At 47.9% G+C, this 17,884-nt stretch overlaps 1 protein-coding gene across 2 annotated transcripts in view; it reads right to left on the bottom strand.

Annotated features, from left to right (window-relative positions):
• AGAP3 (ArfGAP with GTPase domain, ankyrin repeat and PH domain 3) overlaps positions 1 to 15,824 on the bottom strand; it is a 159,447-nt gene extending 143,623 nt beyond the window's left edge. The window contains exon 1 of one of the 2 annotated variants that reach the window (XM_067292137.1): positions 15,520 to 15,824. In XM_067292137.1, the coding sequence (XP_067148238.1) occupies positions 15,520 to 15,790 (271 nt within the window). In that variant the 5' untranslated portion in view covers positions 15,791 to 15,824. Of the gene's footprint in view, positions 1 to 5,808; positions 5,838 to 15,519 lie in introns of those variants that run through there. The other variant, XM_067292138.1, reaches the window with a different exon arrangement.
• Between the last annotated feature and the right edge of the window lie 2,060 nt (positions 15,825 to 17,884).

Genomic DNA, 17,884 nt, shown 5'->3' with positions numbered 1-17,884 from the left:
TAAGAAAGCAGGAGCTGCTCCCTAGGCTCTGCAGACACCTGAGCTGGTGGAACATATTCGATGGTTTGACACAAACAGAAATAAACATTACACAACACCGTCTCCCAACCTGAGGTATGGCAACCTGGGATGGAGTTCATTCTGATGGAGAAGGCGAAATGGTCACTGGACTGGAAGTCAGTAGCTGCTGATAGATCCATGCTCACGTTGCTGAAACCCCAATCAATAAAAGCGCAGCCAGCCACATGCCTGCATCAAACAAGCTCATATGAATTTTTGTTCATCTTTGGATAACGAAAATTCGTGTATGGAAAAATCCTGAATGAAGAAAATGGGGTTTTTCATTTCAGGTTTGGGTTGGTTTGTTCGTTTTGGGGGATTGTTTTGGTTTTTTTTTTTAATTTTCGTAACAATTTATCACATAGCCAAAAAGCCATAGTTCTATAAACAAAAGCAAGAAAGCAATTTGGCTAAAAGACCTGAACTAGCTTAGAGGCTAGTAACATCTGAAATACAAAAACAATGGGGTAACAAATAGAAAAAAAAGAGGAGGAAACAGAAGTCAGTATAATGTTGAACATAGGAAGTGTACAAAATTGGTATAGGAAGCTAAAGGCTTCAGGAGAAGAAAGGCTTTTGACAGTGCTAAGTACAACAGGAAGCAGCTTTGCAAATTATGATGAAAAATTAAGGTACCACTACATAGCTCCTACAGGATGGATACAGTAAAAAAATAACTGAAGCAGATACCAGATAGTGAGTGTTCCATCAGTACTCTTACTGATGTCTTTAAAATAAGCAGACTGATATACCCAGAATACATAAAAGACAAATGCATACTTTCAAATCCACTCACAAAGAAACAAAAACAGAATGATGTGAAAACAGCATAATTTTAAACCAAAAAGCATGAAAAATTTGGATGTAAAGCTCTTAGAAATGTCCACAGAAGAGATCTCTTTTCTGCTTATGATAATTTTTATAAATATCAGAATAATAAAGATACTCAGGAATAACTGCAACAAAGTGAAATTATCCCAGTATCCAGAAAAGAACACACAGACTTCCCCAAATAACTATAAGCTACTTTCCTTAACATCAGTCTCCTGTAAAGTAATGGGAAAGATTAAGTGGAACCTATTTTTTTAAACAAAAATTTCAAGTTATAAATATTTCATTCTTATAGCCATTTAAAACATAGTTGATAAAGGTAATTCTAGCTATATTTTTGTGAAGACATGACTTACTGCCATAAAATAGTCATTAATGTTAAATGCGCTAAGAACTGGGCAAATAACTACTGTCAAAAACCAGCTATAGAGATTCCATGCTAAAGGATAAGAGGATATCTAGTGAGGCTTCAGAGGAAGCATGGTGATCAGGAGAACTCCCAGACAGCTGGAAAAAAGACTAAGGTTATGCCCAACTTTAAGATATGTAAGGTGGCAAATAGGAAACTACAGCACTGTGAACTTCTCTGCAGTCCCTGGAAGGAGCACGGAGCACGTCCTCTTGGAAGCCGTTTCCAAACACATGAGGTACACGCAGGTAATCAGGAACAGTCGCTATGGATTTACCAAGGGCAGATAATGCATGACCAACCAGACAGCCTTATGAAACGACTGGGCTGAGGAAATACGGGCTGGACGAACAAAATAAGGTGGGCAGAAAATTGGTGAGACCACCAGGCTCAGGGTAGCAATCAACGGCTCAATATCCATCTGGCAGCCAGCAACAAGCTGAGTGCCCCATGGGTCGATATCGGGCTGATTTCACTTCATATCTTCACTGACCACTGGGATAATGAAAACAGAGCGCACCCTTAGCAAATCTGCAAACAGTACTAAGTCAGGAGAGAGGGGACTGACATGCCAAACAGAGCTCTGATTCACAAGCGCCTCAATAAACTTCAGGATTGGGCCAAGAGAAATCCCATGAAGTTCAACAGAGTGACACACAGACTTCTGCATCTGGTGCAGAATGACTCCTGTGCAACGACCCCGGCTGGGAAGCAAGCTGATCGCGCAGCACCCCACCTGAAAAGGGTCTCAGCGGACGCCAGGTCAGATACGAGCCAGCAGCGTGCGCTCCTTGTGAATAAGGCGGACTGCAGGCTGGGTAATGTCAGGAGTACAGCCAGCAGATTGAGGGAAAATGTTATGCCTCTCTATTCGACACTGGTGAGGCTGCACCAATTTGGGACTCTCCGGCTCAAGAGGGATGTCGAAAAACCGGAGAGGGTCCAACAGATGGCTACCCAGCAGTCAGAGGGGTGATCTACAAGGTGATGCTGAGGAGCTGGCTTTCCCTCGTCTGGCAAAGAGGAGGCAAAGGGGCAATCTAATAGCAGCCTTCAGTTACTTGAAGGACAATTAAAAAGATGTAGTCTAGCCCTTCTCAGCAGTGGCAGACAATGTAAAAAGGACAAGAGCCACACATCATGTGTTTGGACATGCACCAAGTTCTGCAAAACCTGCTGGGAGGAAACAGAGCAGAAGAAAGACTGTCGGGCAAGTTTTTATAACGTATTGGAGGAAGAACAGCAAAATATAAACAGCAGACTCCAACAAGGCAGATGTTACTGAACTCCATAGGTAAGATCTTGTTGGAGGCAAGCCTACACGAAAAAGAGAGATTACAAAAAGTTGGCTGCTCCTCAAAGCAATGATGCTAATGGTACAAGCAGAAATTATCCCAGCGCAAAGGTCTAATAAGTGGGGTAAGAGACCAACTTGGCTAAATCACATGAGCTCCTTATTGGTCTCTGACATCAAAAGCATGCTTGCGGAAAGTGGAAATTAGGTCAGATTAATCAAGATAAATATAAAAGAGTGGCATCAGCACCACAGACTAAACTCAAAACAGCTACACAAAGAATGAGAGGCAACTAGCAATAAACAGCAAAGATAAGAAGTAATTCTTATGTACATTAGTAATAAAAGTAAAAACATGAAAAAGGTTGGTCTGCTATTCAGTGGACAGGAAAAACAATTGAGAGAGAACTCTGAGGATAAAGTGTTTTATGCCTTTTTTGCATCAGTCTTCACTATAAACCACAAACAGGTGGCTAGCACAATAAATAGCAGCCAAAGAGTAATACCTAAGCTTTCAGCAGCAAAATGCTACGTTAGATTTTGATGAACTTGATCCTGTAATACTTAACAGTCTGAAGCAATCTCAGAGCAGCTCAAGGAAATCTCTGAGAACTCATGGATGATGGGAAGGTAATAATACTGAAAATAGCAAAAGCACTGCCTACCTTTAAAGCTGAACAAATAGAGAAGCTAAGAACTCAGAGATCAATCACTCTAATTTAAAACATTTTAAAAAATCTGCAACAATAACAACAAACTAAGTCCCTGGAAGACAAAGAAAGATTTATTAAGAACAAATTGTGTCTAACCAACGTCAGTTCCTTCTGCAACATGGTAGCACACCTTCAGCACAGTGGAGAAGCAGATGTTATATATCATACGTTAAGTAAATCTTCTGACACTGTTTCATATGATATTTTCAAAATTTCAAATATTTCAAATAAATCAAAATATCATACAATATTTTCAAAATTTTCAATTAATTTCTGACAGTTTCATATGATATTTTCAAAATCATATATTTTTAAACAATAAAGCTATTTTAGGCTGAGAACAATACTGATTGATAAATATTCTCAGTATGGTTCTCTAAAGATAACCATAAATTTTCAAAAAAATATCACCTTGGATTGGGAAAGGTTTCTTCTAGCTAAGCTCTTTTCAATGTTCATATTAACAAGCCAGATGCTTATTAGCATGCTTATTAAATTTGCAGATGCCATGAAACTAAGAGGGGATGCAAGGATTAGAATCCTAAATGGCTTTGTCAAATAGGAGAAACTGTCTAAAAGGATTAAATTCCAAAGGGACGATCGTGAGGGTCTACACTTAGGCAGGATTAATCAGCTGCGCAAGAACAGGATAGAAAGCAACTGATTAGTCAGCAATTCTTCAGAAAAGGATCTGGGGTTTAAAGTAGATCACAGACCAACAGGAATCCACAATATCATCATTTCTGAGAAAAGGCAACCACCATGTTGAATTGTATGAACAGAGATAAACCTGCACAAGAAGTCCTGCCTTGTGCTCTTCCCAGCACTGGCATAGCCTTGGCTGGAGTGCTGTGTCCAGCTTTGGGTACCACACTTCGAGAGGGACATGATCAACTGGAGAGTGTTCAGAGGAACACGAAGATGAACGGAGGACTAGAAAACGTGATGTACAAGGAAAGACCGCAAGTGAAGTTATTAAGCCTAAAAAAGAAGATTCCATAATAGTTTTCAAACACAGAAGAGGCTGTTGCAAAGAGAAATGGAACAATCTGTCTTCTTTGTTCTTGGTGACTGGCTAAAATTGGGAGCAAAAAGGATTCCGATTAGACATCAGGAAAGACTCTCTAAGGAAGAGCATAGCTAAACACTGGAACAGATTTCCTGGAGAGGCTTTAGGTACACAGTCACTGACAGTCTTTTAAAAGCTGCTTAAACAAACATTTGTCATGAACAACAGACTTCTTGCCTCTGGGCAGAAAGACGGTGTAAGTGATCTCTCATTGTCCTTTACTGTCATATTTTTTCTATAATTCTACAATGTTATTCCTCACTTAAGGTCAGATTCTATGGTCTTCCGGACCCTGCCAGCTTCATCTTCAGGAACACAACTGGCCATGACATCTTGCCCTCTCCGGCCCCTGCAATTCTTTCCTTCGCTTGGTTCTCCTCCTAGTTCTCTACTGCTGCTTTCACCAGCCTCAGAAAGACTGTCCTCACCCTTCACAGTCTTGCTGTATTTTGTAGGTGTCTCACATGGCTCTGTCCCTAGCACCTTCTTCTCTCCCTTCATGCTTCTTCTGGCTAGCCTTATTTGCTGATTCAAAATCATCTCTCAGCTCTATGCTGATGATTCATAGTTCTGCCTTTCTATTCCTGGACTGCCTCCTGTCCAAAATGAAGTCTCAGCTTATTTCCCCCTCCCAGCATTTCAAGTGTGCAGCCACAAGCTTGAGCTACACATGACTAAAAGAGAGTTACTTACTTATTGTCCTGCTAATCTCAGCTTTGTCCCCTCTTCCCTCAAGCCCTCATTGCTCAATGATTGTGGACATCACTTATATCCTGCCTGTCCATCAGGGACACAATTCAGGCACTGCTACAGCGAACAGAAGGTTCATGGTCCTAACTCTCCTGGTCTCTGCAAACCCTGATTTGCAAATCTTTTGCATACAAATTTTTAGGATGTCCCTAAACTCTAGCAGAGCTGTAAGAGTTGCGGTCTCTGATACATGGCCTTTCCTACCTACCCACGTAGTCAAAGACCACAGGCTTCCATTCTATGTCAATTACTACAGCATCCTTCCCCCACCAAAAATTTTGCCTAGAACTAATAAAATCATGCCTCAACCATATTCAGTCAGAATGCTGCTGCTAAAGTTATTTTCCTAACCTCTCATTTTTAAGCAGGCCAGCCCTCTCTTTGAATCCCTCCTCTGGGTCCTCCTCTTCTGTCACATCAAATGCAAGCTGTTTGTCTTAACCTTCCCAAACTACTCATATATTAACAACTAGCTTTCATTCACTTCTGAAATGATGACTCTTCTCCCTCCCAAACTATGACAGCAATCTCCATTTCCCAGTTGTTAAATTTCCAGTAAACACCTTTATTTTCTCTCATTTGTACTTCACGTTTGAAAAGCGCTTTCTGTAAACAACCTGAATCTGCTTTATTATCCTCTTTCAAATTGCTCCTTAAAGCTCTACTATGCCTTTGCACTCACCGAAAACATCAAAACCATCCCAGGGTAGACAACTGCCACGTAAAGCCAATGTCCACGATGCACCATGCTGTCCCACTGTTTCCGTGTACTCCCCGCTTGCTCATCACCATCTGTCTCTCATCTTTGAATTAAACTGCAAGATCTCTGTGGCAAGGACCATCTTTGCGGTCTGCGTTTTCACAGCATCGACTACAGGAGGAACTTAACGGTGGGACTGTAATGAAAAAACAGTAACAAAAGAAGTAGAATCACACCCAGTCGATCCCAAAGTATCCTCCTGCCTTCAGCCTCGCAGCACAGAATAGTGCTCTGGGGGAGAACATCAACCATGACTACCCACCTGGGGAATTCCCAGCTGGGAATCTGCTTCATTCACAGATTCACATTCCATTCACCACCATTCACTCATCTAGGGACTGAGGAAAACATGTACATCACTAGAGGCTTAACTAAAAAGTTAAAACTCTTTTAATTAAGCACAGGAGTCACTGCTGGACTAAATATTAAAAGCAGCCCAAAAAACAACAGCAGGAAGCAAGTGAGCAAATAAACATGCTACAGGGAACAAGTGTCAGGATCTGACAACCCACGTTACCTATTGCAGCAATTCAAGATACGAGTAGAAAAACCCAAAGCCAGTGGCTCCCAACCCTCCAGGGCTACAGCATTGGCTTCGCAAGACAAGGATTTCAGACACAGCAGCCAGCAACCAGTTAGCTAGCAACTTAGATGCAGTGCTCTCGATGACTGAGTAGGTTTCATCACCCCACAGATTACATGCAAAGAACAAGATATCAAACATAACCTAGGGCAAGAGCTTCTGGAGTGAGTCACACAAGCCAGAAGCTGCAATGCGGAGATGCAGTCCCATGGCAGAGAGCCATTCGGGTCAGATGCAAACATCTTGGAGATTCCCCAGCCATGCACCGGGCAATGGGGAGGACAATATCTACTCACCTATTTTCTAATGACCTCTGCATGCTCCCTGTTATGAGTTTCATATATTGCCTTACCATCTACATGGGTCTCCACACATGTCCTTGGATCCAGGATTTCAGGAGCACAGACTCCACCGCAGCACCGGGAGCCAGGTGGTTTCTCTACAACCGTTCTCCTGCCACCATACTCATCTCTTCCGAGACACCCAATGCACACCCTGCCCTTTGCACACTGGCCAGCTCCCTGCCACACAAGATATTTGCTCCCTAGTGGAACTGGGAGCTTTCCTCTGTAAATGGGAAATCAAAGCTCAACTAGGCTTTCATGCAATAAGTAACCTTGTGAACTGCAGGACGAATGGACCCTTGTTTTCAGGGCCCTGTGTCCTGTATTCAGGTTTTGCACTCAATGTGGCACTAGCTGGGTCACTTTCCTCTGTGCAGTTATCTATTTTCTTAGAATGCGTATGAATCTGAAACACCAGGGTTCTGTCAGGTTGATTGAAACTGGACAATCAGTCTGAAAGTTACTGCGGTAGAAGGGGCAAACAGACACAGAAACGCAGGGCTTAATCACACAAACCTCACTTCAGTGGGATAGCACGCTAAAGTTATGTCGGTTTTTAGCCTGTCCGCCTTGGAAGAATCCTTGCGCATCACCACAACACTTCAGAAAATCTACCTGAATGTGCAAACCCCTAGCTTCAGTGTTGCTAGTGATGCCCAGAGCATTGCAAGAAGAGGCAGAAGGAAATCAAAAACCACTTGCTATTTTCATGCAGGACACCGTAGGCAGAAATAAAACAGACATGCAGTTTGCTCATTCCATGCAGCTGCTACAGGGGAGGCTCTGACTCGCAGAAAGTCCTGGAGGAGGATTTAAAAAAATGGATGCCAAAGTAGGAAAATGGTACCAAGAAAAGAAAAAGGACTTCTTCTGCCCAGCAAGGCACGGAATAGGAAGCACGAAGGTACAGATGAGGTGCTAGTCAAGGCTAAAAGCTGCAACCACGGGCAAGTTACTTGGGCAGGTCTTGTATCTCTCAATTTCTCATGGCTAGACTTATGTGCCAATCTTTCAGCCTAATGCTTCTTCCTCTGAAACTCATGGCGGTTGCCCACACCCCTCTTACATTCATTGTCAACTAAGAGACAAGATCGCAAGCGTAGCTTGAGCTTGCACTGACAGCCAAATAGCTGCTACCCTACTGCCTGAGGGCAGCAGGAACACCCGATCTTCCCCAGGGTCTGCTTCCGATGAGGAGAAAAGGTGGGATCTATTTCATGTCAGCCAACCCATCTGGACACACAGTTGAAGGTCCAGAGTAGAAAACATTTAAATCTAGTTTGGCTGCCCATGTTAACCAAAAGTCCTAGCATCAACTTTGACTAGTCAGCTTGGATTCACAAATGCATTTATTCCTCATCTCGACAAAACTCCAGATAAGCTGAAAGTCCAGGAACTATCCAAGACTCCAGAAGTCTCTGTGCATACGACAGAAAATAGATATGCTCTGTCAAGAGCTCTAGAAAACCTTCTGAAAGGAGATGACAAGATCAACTATTCACACTATTAATTTCCAAAGGTAAATTACACTTGAATTTTTCTTATTGGATCCTCATCAGACAATTCCCCAGCCACCACAGCCTGAGGAGAGAAGAAATCTGCCAGCAATAGTCATGGCCAAAACTAGGGCTGTCTCCTGCACCAAACGCAGAGGCAGCTGTCAGAGGTAGGATCATCATAGCCCTTCTTAATCAGACAAAGACCCAGACAGCTGTCTGTTAGCTAGACTTCATTTCTTAGAGGGCCAGTCAGCGTGCAGAACTGTCTCCAAACAAGCAAAATATTATGCGCAATTAAACTGTGAAACTCCTTGCTGGCAGAAATTGTTCAAGCTAAGAGTTTAAGCTGGTCCAAGGAAAACTGAACAAGCTGGGCAAGAGAGGTCCACCAAGGATTAATAAACATGCAGAAACCATACCTAGCTCAGGAAGGCCCTGTTTTGCAAATCACTTAAGTCTGGCAAAACGCATGGAGAAAGCATCCTGTAGATAGACACTGTTGTTATACTCTTCTCCAGACATTTGGTTTTTGCTGCTGTCATGGTCAGGACACTCAGTAAATGGACATTTGCTGCAAACCGGCTGTCTCCCACGTGTTTAAAATCAGCAGAATATAGGTCCATTTTGCCTTCCCACCCATCCCTGACTGCACATTTTTATCTCCTCCCTTGTGCCAGCACTGGCATTCATGCAGTCACATCATGAGCCCAAGGAGGAACTGAAAACTGAACCAATCGAAACAAAACAAAAAGCTTAGTTTCTAACAGAGCAGTTCCCTGGTCCAGCTGACCATGCGGCAATGTAAACACTAGTGATGGCAAAAGGAAGTGGAGGCAAGGAACAGACAGGCAAGAAAACCCACACTGTCCCTTCTACCAGCAACCCACGCTTGTGTTGGATTAAAGTAATTGTAAAATTGCAGCCACAGAAATATTCTCTGATGCTCTCAGTCAGGCCATATCTAAATCTCATTCTTTCTCTGCAGCATACTTCCATGTCCCTATCTTTTTCTCTTTATCCACACTGTCAAAATTCTTGATCATCAGCACCAGGAACCTTCTTTTCCCTCACCATGACACCTGTAACTTCTTCCTACTCAGTCGTCAGCTATTAAGATCATCCTCCAGTCTTGCAGCTATAGTTTCATCATCTCTCCCAACTCCTGTCTATCAGAGCATCAAACAATTTCTTTTTCTGATTTTCCAACTCTTCCACAAGACCTTGATTTTGAGTTGTATGCTCTGCGAGGTAAGAATTGTCATATCTCCCATCTGTGCATAGCATCTGCCAAATGCGACTCCAGATGACTGGGGCCGCAGTATGAGATTTCATTAAAACAGTGCACGTATGCAAAGTGTGCTACAGCACCCAAGTGTGCCACGGCGCCCTCTGACCCCTTCTTCCTCTGGCCGTTTCTGCTCTGCCTGGCTTTGCTGCAGGCCAAGGTTGTCCCCTTGCACCAGAACCTGCTCCCCGTTCTCTCCCGACTGAGCTCTTTCTGCTCATGCCACTCAAGCCAGAAATCACTTCTGCAAGAGGCTGAGCAGCGGCAGCCCTGCTGATTTCTCTGCCAGTCAAGGACATTCAGTACGTTACAGGATCTAGGACCTTTCTTTGCTAGCGTATAAGGTAGCGCAAGCAGCACTCCAAAGCAACCTCAGGAGTCTCCCCGGTGCCTGTGTCTTTGCTCTAAAACTCCAGTACCTCCCACATACACCAAAAAAAAACCCCACAAGACCAGAATGGTTCCTTGATCTTCCCCTTTTTGTGGTCTTTTGAGCTCCTCTGCACCTAATTTCCAGCAAAGCACACGGTGACAGAGCAGTCCTGACCCGACCGGACAAACAAAAGTGACCACACATCAGAAGCTAAGCACCTGCTCAGGACGCCCAGCTCCAGCCTCGGGAGCGGAGGTGTACTGACTAACCTAAAATGGGTTGCTCTTATAGGATACACCGAGCACAGTTCTTTCCACTCACTCTCCGCCCCTTCCTGCCATTCCTTGTGGTTTCCAAAGCGTTGGGAATTTACAGGCACACATAAACAGGACAATTCTGCAAAGGTCATGGAATTAGCAGGAAAAAAAGCTTACTAAGCAGAACGCACTCCTTCCCCAAGGGTGTAATTTACTTGAGGCTGATTCAGCTGAGCAAGGATGTGCCGGTGAACCCTTCGCAAAATCTGGCAGGACTAGGGTTCCACCAGAACCAGAGACAGGAAGCTGGGAGGGCTCCAATTAACTTCATTTATATATATTTTCCTCAATGAGATACTGCACCAAATGGCAACCCTTTCACAATATTTTGCTTTGTAAGTCAGAGCATCAGGAATCCATTTTAAAAGACACTGGAAAAGGATTCGGAACAGAGCTGTAAGAATGATATTGAAACTAAATAAAATGACTGACAAAGCTCAACCAGTTTAACTGATCAAAAAAAAAGAGACAGAAAAGTGACTTCATTAATTGGTGCAGGTGGCTTTAAACACAAAAAGGACTACTTACTCTTAGAAAAAAATGCAGAAAAAGTCCAGGATCTTAGATCAGGAACAAATCAAAAAGCAGGTGCTAATTAATAACAGTGGGATGGCTAATAATGGGGAAAAACTCCTATGGAAACTCCCAGTCTGTAACCCCCTCTCAAAGATATGCCTTAACCAGGTGCCTTAGACTTAGCTGACTGGGAAAAAGCTAAAACCCTGGTATGAAAGGGTTTATACAAGGTGATCCACTAGTGCACTCTGGCCTTAAACTCAGTGAAACAGCTGGGAACTGGAGCAATGTAAAGCCAACATTCAACATTAATTCCTGCCCAGCAAAAGCCAAATGCAGAGCCACAGTCAATCCAGTCAATCTGCTACCAGCAGACAATCATTCTCCAGAGCTTCTTACATCTTGTGCTTCTGTCAGAAAACCAAGGCTTTACAGCAGAAAAATGTGGAGGAAAGCTTTTCCAGAGGAACCCCTCTTTGGCAAGACTCTTCTGAAAATGCAAAAAGGAACCAAACCATGTTTAGAAATGCAATACATGGGTGTGAAAGGACAATAAAGGAAAAAAAACACTCTCAGTATAACTTTAACTACCCTTATTCATACAGAGAGATTCTTGCTACTGCTGTCTTGCCACCAAGTCTTCTCACTGTAACTGACAACTCTCTCCAAGCTTTTCCCAAACAGCTGAGCCTTTAGGTAGGCTGAGAGACATATGCACGAAAGCTAACATCAGGCAAGAGTTTTCCAATCATTTCACGCAAGCTCTGTCCAAGGACCTCATCTAGTGTCTTCATTGCACTCATCGCCTCCCTCCCAGGCCCAGTTACTTCATGCACCACGACACCTTTGCTCAACCGTCTTCCTAGCGCCTCACCACAACCCTCCTTCCACTGTAGCTCCTCGCGCCTCCTCACCTCCACCTTCACCGCTCCGTCTCTCCCGTTCGTCAGTCTGATCCTCGCTGACTCCTGTTGCTCCATGCCGTTCACAGCCAAAGCCTTAGCTATCCCTCTGCCAGCCTGGCACACAAGTACTCCTCTGCACCGTTCACGCCACTCCCTCCGCCTCCAATCTGCGTTTTGGTCACTTCTGAAAATTCACATCTACCCGAAAAGTTAAGTGCTTTGTAATTACTATTCTAATTACTAATTATATTAATATAGTCCTGTCTATATTCCGTTCCAGAGTAACACAGTTACAGGTCACACTTATTCCAGGCAGGGGTTGTGGCAACCACTGTATAAAGTTGCATATCATTTTGCTTTATGCATGTATAAAAAAATCTTTTATAGAACTCCACAGCTTGCAGCAGTCTCTGAAATTCAGCAAACAAGCCTGGGCTGAGGGAAATGCTTTTTGCTAGCCCCCTGAAAATCTGCCTAAATTTGGTGGTTAAAAACTACTGAAAATCACCAGGTCTTGCCTGTGATTCATCTGACTTTGGCTACATGCCAAAACCCATAACATTCTCTAGTCCTGCATGCCCAACAGCCTTCGCTCTTACCACAGCATCTCAAATAAAGCTCAAACTAAAGAGAGGAGACCAAAATAAAGCATGATTTCCCTCTTCCTCCCACAGTGACAGTCTAACAAAATCTCAGTTTTCAACCCAGGAAAAGCTGCACCAGCATGTGGCCATGGATTCCTTCTGGACTCAATTTTTGCCACCGTCATTAACTGCTAACTCTTCTTGCTCCTTGCTAAGGAAAGCCTTGTTCCCTACCAACGAGTTAGGGCTACTAGAACTCCAGTCTCTACAGGGGTCTACCAAAATACTTGCTTCATCTCTCTCTTCAGCAATGCTGTCTGCAGGATGAGCCACAAAACCACAGTCTTTTTCTACTATACATCTTCCACTAATGTTTTTTCCCTTCCTACCAGCCAAAGTTGTTCTGAAGGTGCACACCTGCACTGAAGCAACGGCAAGCCAGGGCTTGAACCGGAGGGTAAAACAGCATGGACGCTTCAGTGCCATTGCAAAAAAGGAGCTGGTTTGTGTCTTTTTCCCTTCAAAAATGAAGGAATTGCCTACAAGAAAAGAATCTGCTACAAGGACATGAACAAGTTTTGCAATATCAAGCACTCAAATAATAAGTTAGATTTCAGATTTCACAGGCAACCTAATCGATTTTAAGACCAGAAGCAGCCATTATGATCACACAATCCGACTCCTGAACAAGAAAACAAACAGAAAAAACCCTTCTTCCAGCAATTTCTCTATCAAGCCCAACACAAAATGCAGAAGGATAGTCCCTTCCAGACTTCAGCACTTCAAGAAATAATAACATCTCTCTAGACAAAACTGTTTCAATGTTAATTATTCCCACTGTTAATTCAGCCTCTCATGTATATCTATTAATATACTGCTTTTAAACTGCATGAATACAGAGCATTTTTTCACCAGGATCACTGTCTAATTCAGTGCCTAGCAGGTAAACAGAGTGCAGCAAAGGTAAGGCAACAGTCTGCAGGACTCCTGCTCAGTTCATATTGGAAGTTGGAAAGACTGCAGAGGTTAAGGCAGGAAAGAGCCGGAAGACAAAGTACGGTTCTGTGCTTAAAGCATTCAATGGCCCCAGAAGAAATCTGGCTTTCATCCCTGTCACCAGGTCCTGCGTGATGCTGAGCTACACCATGACCACCTACCACTACACCGGTAACTCTTGATGCCTCATTTCCTGATTAAATGGAACAGCTGCCGCCTGACTTGAAGAAGCACTGACCATTTACAGTTGCATGAGAAAGAACTTTGTTTTCACACTTCCCTTTTAGCTGTAGAAGAAAACATGCAAAATGTTAAAGACGATCTGTGACGTTGCTAGGAGACACACCTAAACACCCCTGTGCTCACGCATCAGCTTACAAATGTTTACATCTGGAAGAACATTGCTCAGGTAGCCAGGAAAAGGTAAGAATGGGAAGGAAGACGCGGAGGGGCTCACAGCAGCGTGAGCAACAGAGGGAAGCAGAGAGGAGTTGCAATAAACCCCTGCAACGAACGGAGGGAGGTGGAGGTTCACATCCAGGGCAGTTGCGAGGGGGCAGGGAAGGCACACAAAGACCCCCAGGAGGTGGACTGTACTTTGCCTGCAGAGATGGCGCTGTGAGCAACTCATGAACAGCTCTCAGCTTTCACACAACAAGATTTAAGATTGGTAGTTTCCTCTGTCCTATAACACGGGGAACACAAGCGGGATCAGAGGCAACATGCTCCTGGCTCCCCGTCCCTCGGGTCTTCCACTGCAACCAGCATCGGCGGCACTAGAAGAAGCCGCAGGAATCCAGAGCAGCTGACAGCCGTGCCCCAGCAAGGATCATCCCGACCTCTCCCACTGGAGACCGGCGGGAGCCCTACGGCACAGGGCTAACCTACTGCTGTCGGCTGTCCCAGCGCCTTGCGCTCCCAGGGATCTCGCATACAAAGCCCATCCTTTCTTCATCTCATTAAATTCCATTAATCCAATGACTTTCTGCGGCAAGAAACCTCACAGAGGAATCACAGAAGTGGAAAGAAAAAACCTTCCTTTTTATTGGTCATACATTTCCCCCCTTCTGATCTTGTTGAATGTCCTTTGTTCTTGCAATGCAAGACAGATGGAACATAAATTCTTAAATTATATTCCCGCAACCATTCAATCTTTTAGACTTCTATTACAGCCCCTCTTATTTTTCTTCTTTCCAAAGTAATGAACCCAAAGATTGAGATGGGATGCAGTTATTGTGAGAAGAGCATCGAGGAAAGGAATCTGGCCCAGATCTCCATCCCACCCACGCGGTATCACGTGCCACACACCGTGGTGGCAGGGTGACATGTCCCCCTGCCATCAGACCAAGTCTGGTGGTGCTCAATAGGGGTCAGCTCGCAGCTCCCTGCCCGAACGGACAGAGCGGCACCACAGCTCTCCAAAAGCGGCCCCGCGCACCACTGCAGCTGCATTGACGTTTCTCACGCGGGTTACGGGGAGAAGACCTGAACACCGTGTCAAGACCAAGCGGAGACAACAAACACCGCAGCAGGGGAACACAACAGCTGACATCCCACCGAGCCTAGGCGGAATTTCTTACGAGGACCGGAGAGCCTCACGGGCCCCAAAGCTTTTCTTGCCGAAGGGCAAAGCCTTGCTGCAAAAACCGCAGCGTTAGGATTAGCGAAGACAGGCGCAGGAGCCGCCGAGGAGGGAAGGCTGCGAGCAACCTTCCCGTCTGAAAGCAGCCTCCCCAGCGCACGTCAGTACAGAGCTATAAATTCTTCTCCCCCCCCGGCCCACCTTCTCCTCTGGCTGTTGCTCAGTCTTTCGGCTGCAGGCGCCTCGGGCCGAGACTGCAGTTTTCTGCATTTTTACAACAGGCTCCGGCACGTGATCTGCTCCACCGGATTTAAGCGCCCGTCGAGCCATTCCCAAAGGCAAGCGGCTCTCCGCCGAGAGCCCAGCGCCCAGCGCCCAGCACCCAGCACCCAGCCCCGGGCCCGCCCGCGGATCCCGAGCGGGGAGGGGAAACCCGCGTCCCCAGGCGGCCCGAGGCAGCGGCCTTGGCGGAGCCGGCGTGAGCGAGGGCCCCGACCCGGGCCCCGACCCCGGCCTCCCCCGCGCCCGGGCGGGCGGAGCCGCTGCCCGCAGCAGGCCGCGCCGCCGCCGCCGCTCGTCGCTCGGGGCCGGGGCCGGGGCCGGGGCAGGTGCGGGCGGCACAAAGGCCGCGGGCGGGCGGCGGGCTCACCCTCGATGGAGATGACGTGCTCGCGGATCTGGCTCTGCAGCGCCAGGTCCTCCACGCGCTCGATGAGGTCGTAGATGGCGTAGATGTTGGGGTGCACCGACTCGAAGCGCCCGATCTCGGCGCGGATGGCCGCCGAGTTGGAGAGGCCGAACTGCGGCGGCGGCGGCCCGCCGGGCTGCGGCCCCGAGGGGCCCGGTACCGGCACCGGCCCGCCGGGCGCCGCCAGGCTCTGCTGCTGCGGGCTCTGCCCGGGCCCGCCCTGGAAGTTCATGGCGGCGCGGCGCGGAGCGGGCGGGCGGCGGGGATCAGCGGCGCGGGGCCGCCGGGAGCCGCTGCATGGCGGCGCGGCGCTGCCTGGCTCCGCTCGGCTCGGCTCCGCTCGGCTCTGCCGCCCCCGCCGCCCCGCGCCGCCGCCGCCAGCAGCACAGGCAGCGGCAGCAGCAGCGGCGCCGCGTCACGCGGCCCCGCCCCCTCCGCGTCAGCGCCGCCGGGACCGGCCCCGGGGGGGGGCGGGGGGCGCCGGGCCGCGCGCGGGCCGGGCAGGGGCAGGGGCAGGGGCAGGGGCAGGAGGAGGGGCCGGGCCGGGAGGGCGGGAAGGGCCGGGGAGGGGCAGGGGCCGGGGGCGGGGCCGGGAGGGCGGGAAGCGGCGGTGGGGGGGGGGGGGGTCGCGGCGCTGCCGCCTCACTGCGGCCTGGGGCGGGGGGTTGCGCCTGTGCCCCGCACTGCGCCCTGGTCCCACATGGCCCCGCGCCTTGTTCGTGGTCCCACACAGCCCCACATCGTGTTCATGGTCCCACACAGCCCCACACTGCACCCTGGTCCCACACGGCCCCACGCCTTGTTCATGGTCCCACACAGCCCCACATCGTGTTCATGGTCCCACACAGCCGCACATCGTGTTCATGGTCCCACACAGCCCCACACTGCCCCCTGGTCCCACACGGCCCCACGCCTTGTTCGTGGTCCCGCACAGCCCCACATCGTGTTCATGGTCCCACACAGACCCACACTGCACCCTGGTCCCACACGGCCCCACGCCTTGTTCGTGGTCCCACACAGCCCCTCACTGTGCCCTGGTCACACACAGCCCCACATTGTGTTCATGGTCCCACACAGCCTCACACCATGCCCTGGTCCCGCATGGCCCCACACCATGGCCACAGTCCCACACGGCCCCACGCCACGTCCACGGTCCCACATGGTCCCACACTATGCCCTGGTCCCACACAGCCCCACACTGTGCCCTGGTCCCACATGTGCCCACGGTGCCACACGGTTATTAAATATGACTGGTCCCAAGAGGTCGCTTGAGTAACTTCACCAGCGGCTTTTCCGCCACCTCTTCCAGTGCCAAGCATGGTGCTGACCCTTTCTCCCGGTGTCTCCCTTGCAGCTCTCACATGGCACCGCGCAGATCGCTTCACAGAAGACCTGAGCCATGACGGCCGTTGCACGACAATGACCGGGGGGCCCTGAGGGATCAGAGGGGCCGCGAGGGCAGGACGCAGCGCGGCAACCGAGGGTCCGTCTAAACCAAAACCGCGGGCTGGCCGCAGTGATTCAGGTTCTCACAGCTGAAGCACCGCTCTGCAACAGCGGCCATAATGTATTCAAATTTGGCATTACTATTGGATAGAAGACAATAAAATCCACCGTGGTTTTGCTCAGTCACTAAAAACAACCTAAAAGGGGCCAAAAGGGAAAACTAAATCCCTACAACGATGTGGAGAATACCGAAAGGCATCATACTGAGAACAGCACTGGTGCTTACAGCCCGGCCTTGAGAAAGTGTAAGCGTGAGCTGACACTGCTCCTCAGCAAAGCAAGGGAGGTTAATAGAAACAAGATAGCATCTTTCGAAAAGATGAGAAACGAAGAAAATAGGATCATAAACCCTGGCGGATTAAATGAGAAAGTATAATAAGGGAGACCAAAAAGCTGAAACACGGCTAGCTGAGAGAATCAAAACCCAAGCTAATTTCCTCTTCAGTCCCATCAGGAGCCAAAATCCCCTGGAGAGCCCGTGGGACCAGCCGATGCCCAGGCTACACTGGGAGCGTTCAGAGGACAAGGCCAGCGCAGAGAAGCGGAGTCACGTGTGGCAGGCGTGGAAGCAGCTGGAGGGGGGTTCCCGCCCTGGAGCTCTTTTTGGGAGTGACGGAGAGGCTGGCGCAGTAGAAGTTGTGATGGAAAAGATTCGCTGTGAGCAGAGTGAGCGTCAACACACCTCAGGATGTGTTAGCACTCACCTCCGCGAGCTGGACGGGGGAGGAAGAGACGGCGATGAGCCCAATCCGGCACGAGCCAGGCCGTCCGTAGAAGCTTGCAAGGGCAGGTCAAAACAAACGGAAGGAGCTGGATCATC

This window comes from Apteryx mantelli, chromosome 2 (assembly GCF_036417845.1).
Source record: "Apteryx mantelli isolate bAptMan1 chromosome 2, bAptMan1.hap1, whole genome shotgun sequence".
In the NCBI taxonomy this organism is placed as follows: domain Eukaryota; kingdom Metazoa; phylum Chordata; class Aves; order Apterygiformes; family Apterygidae; genus Apteryx; species Apteryx mantelli.
This window is presented reverse-complemented; position numbering and strand designations above follow the sequence as displayed.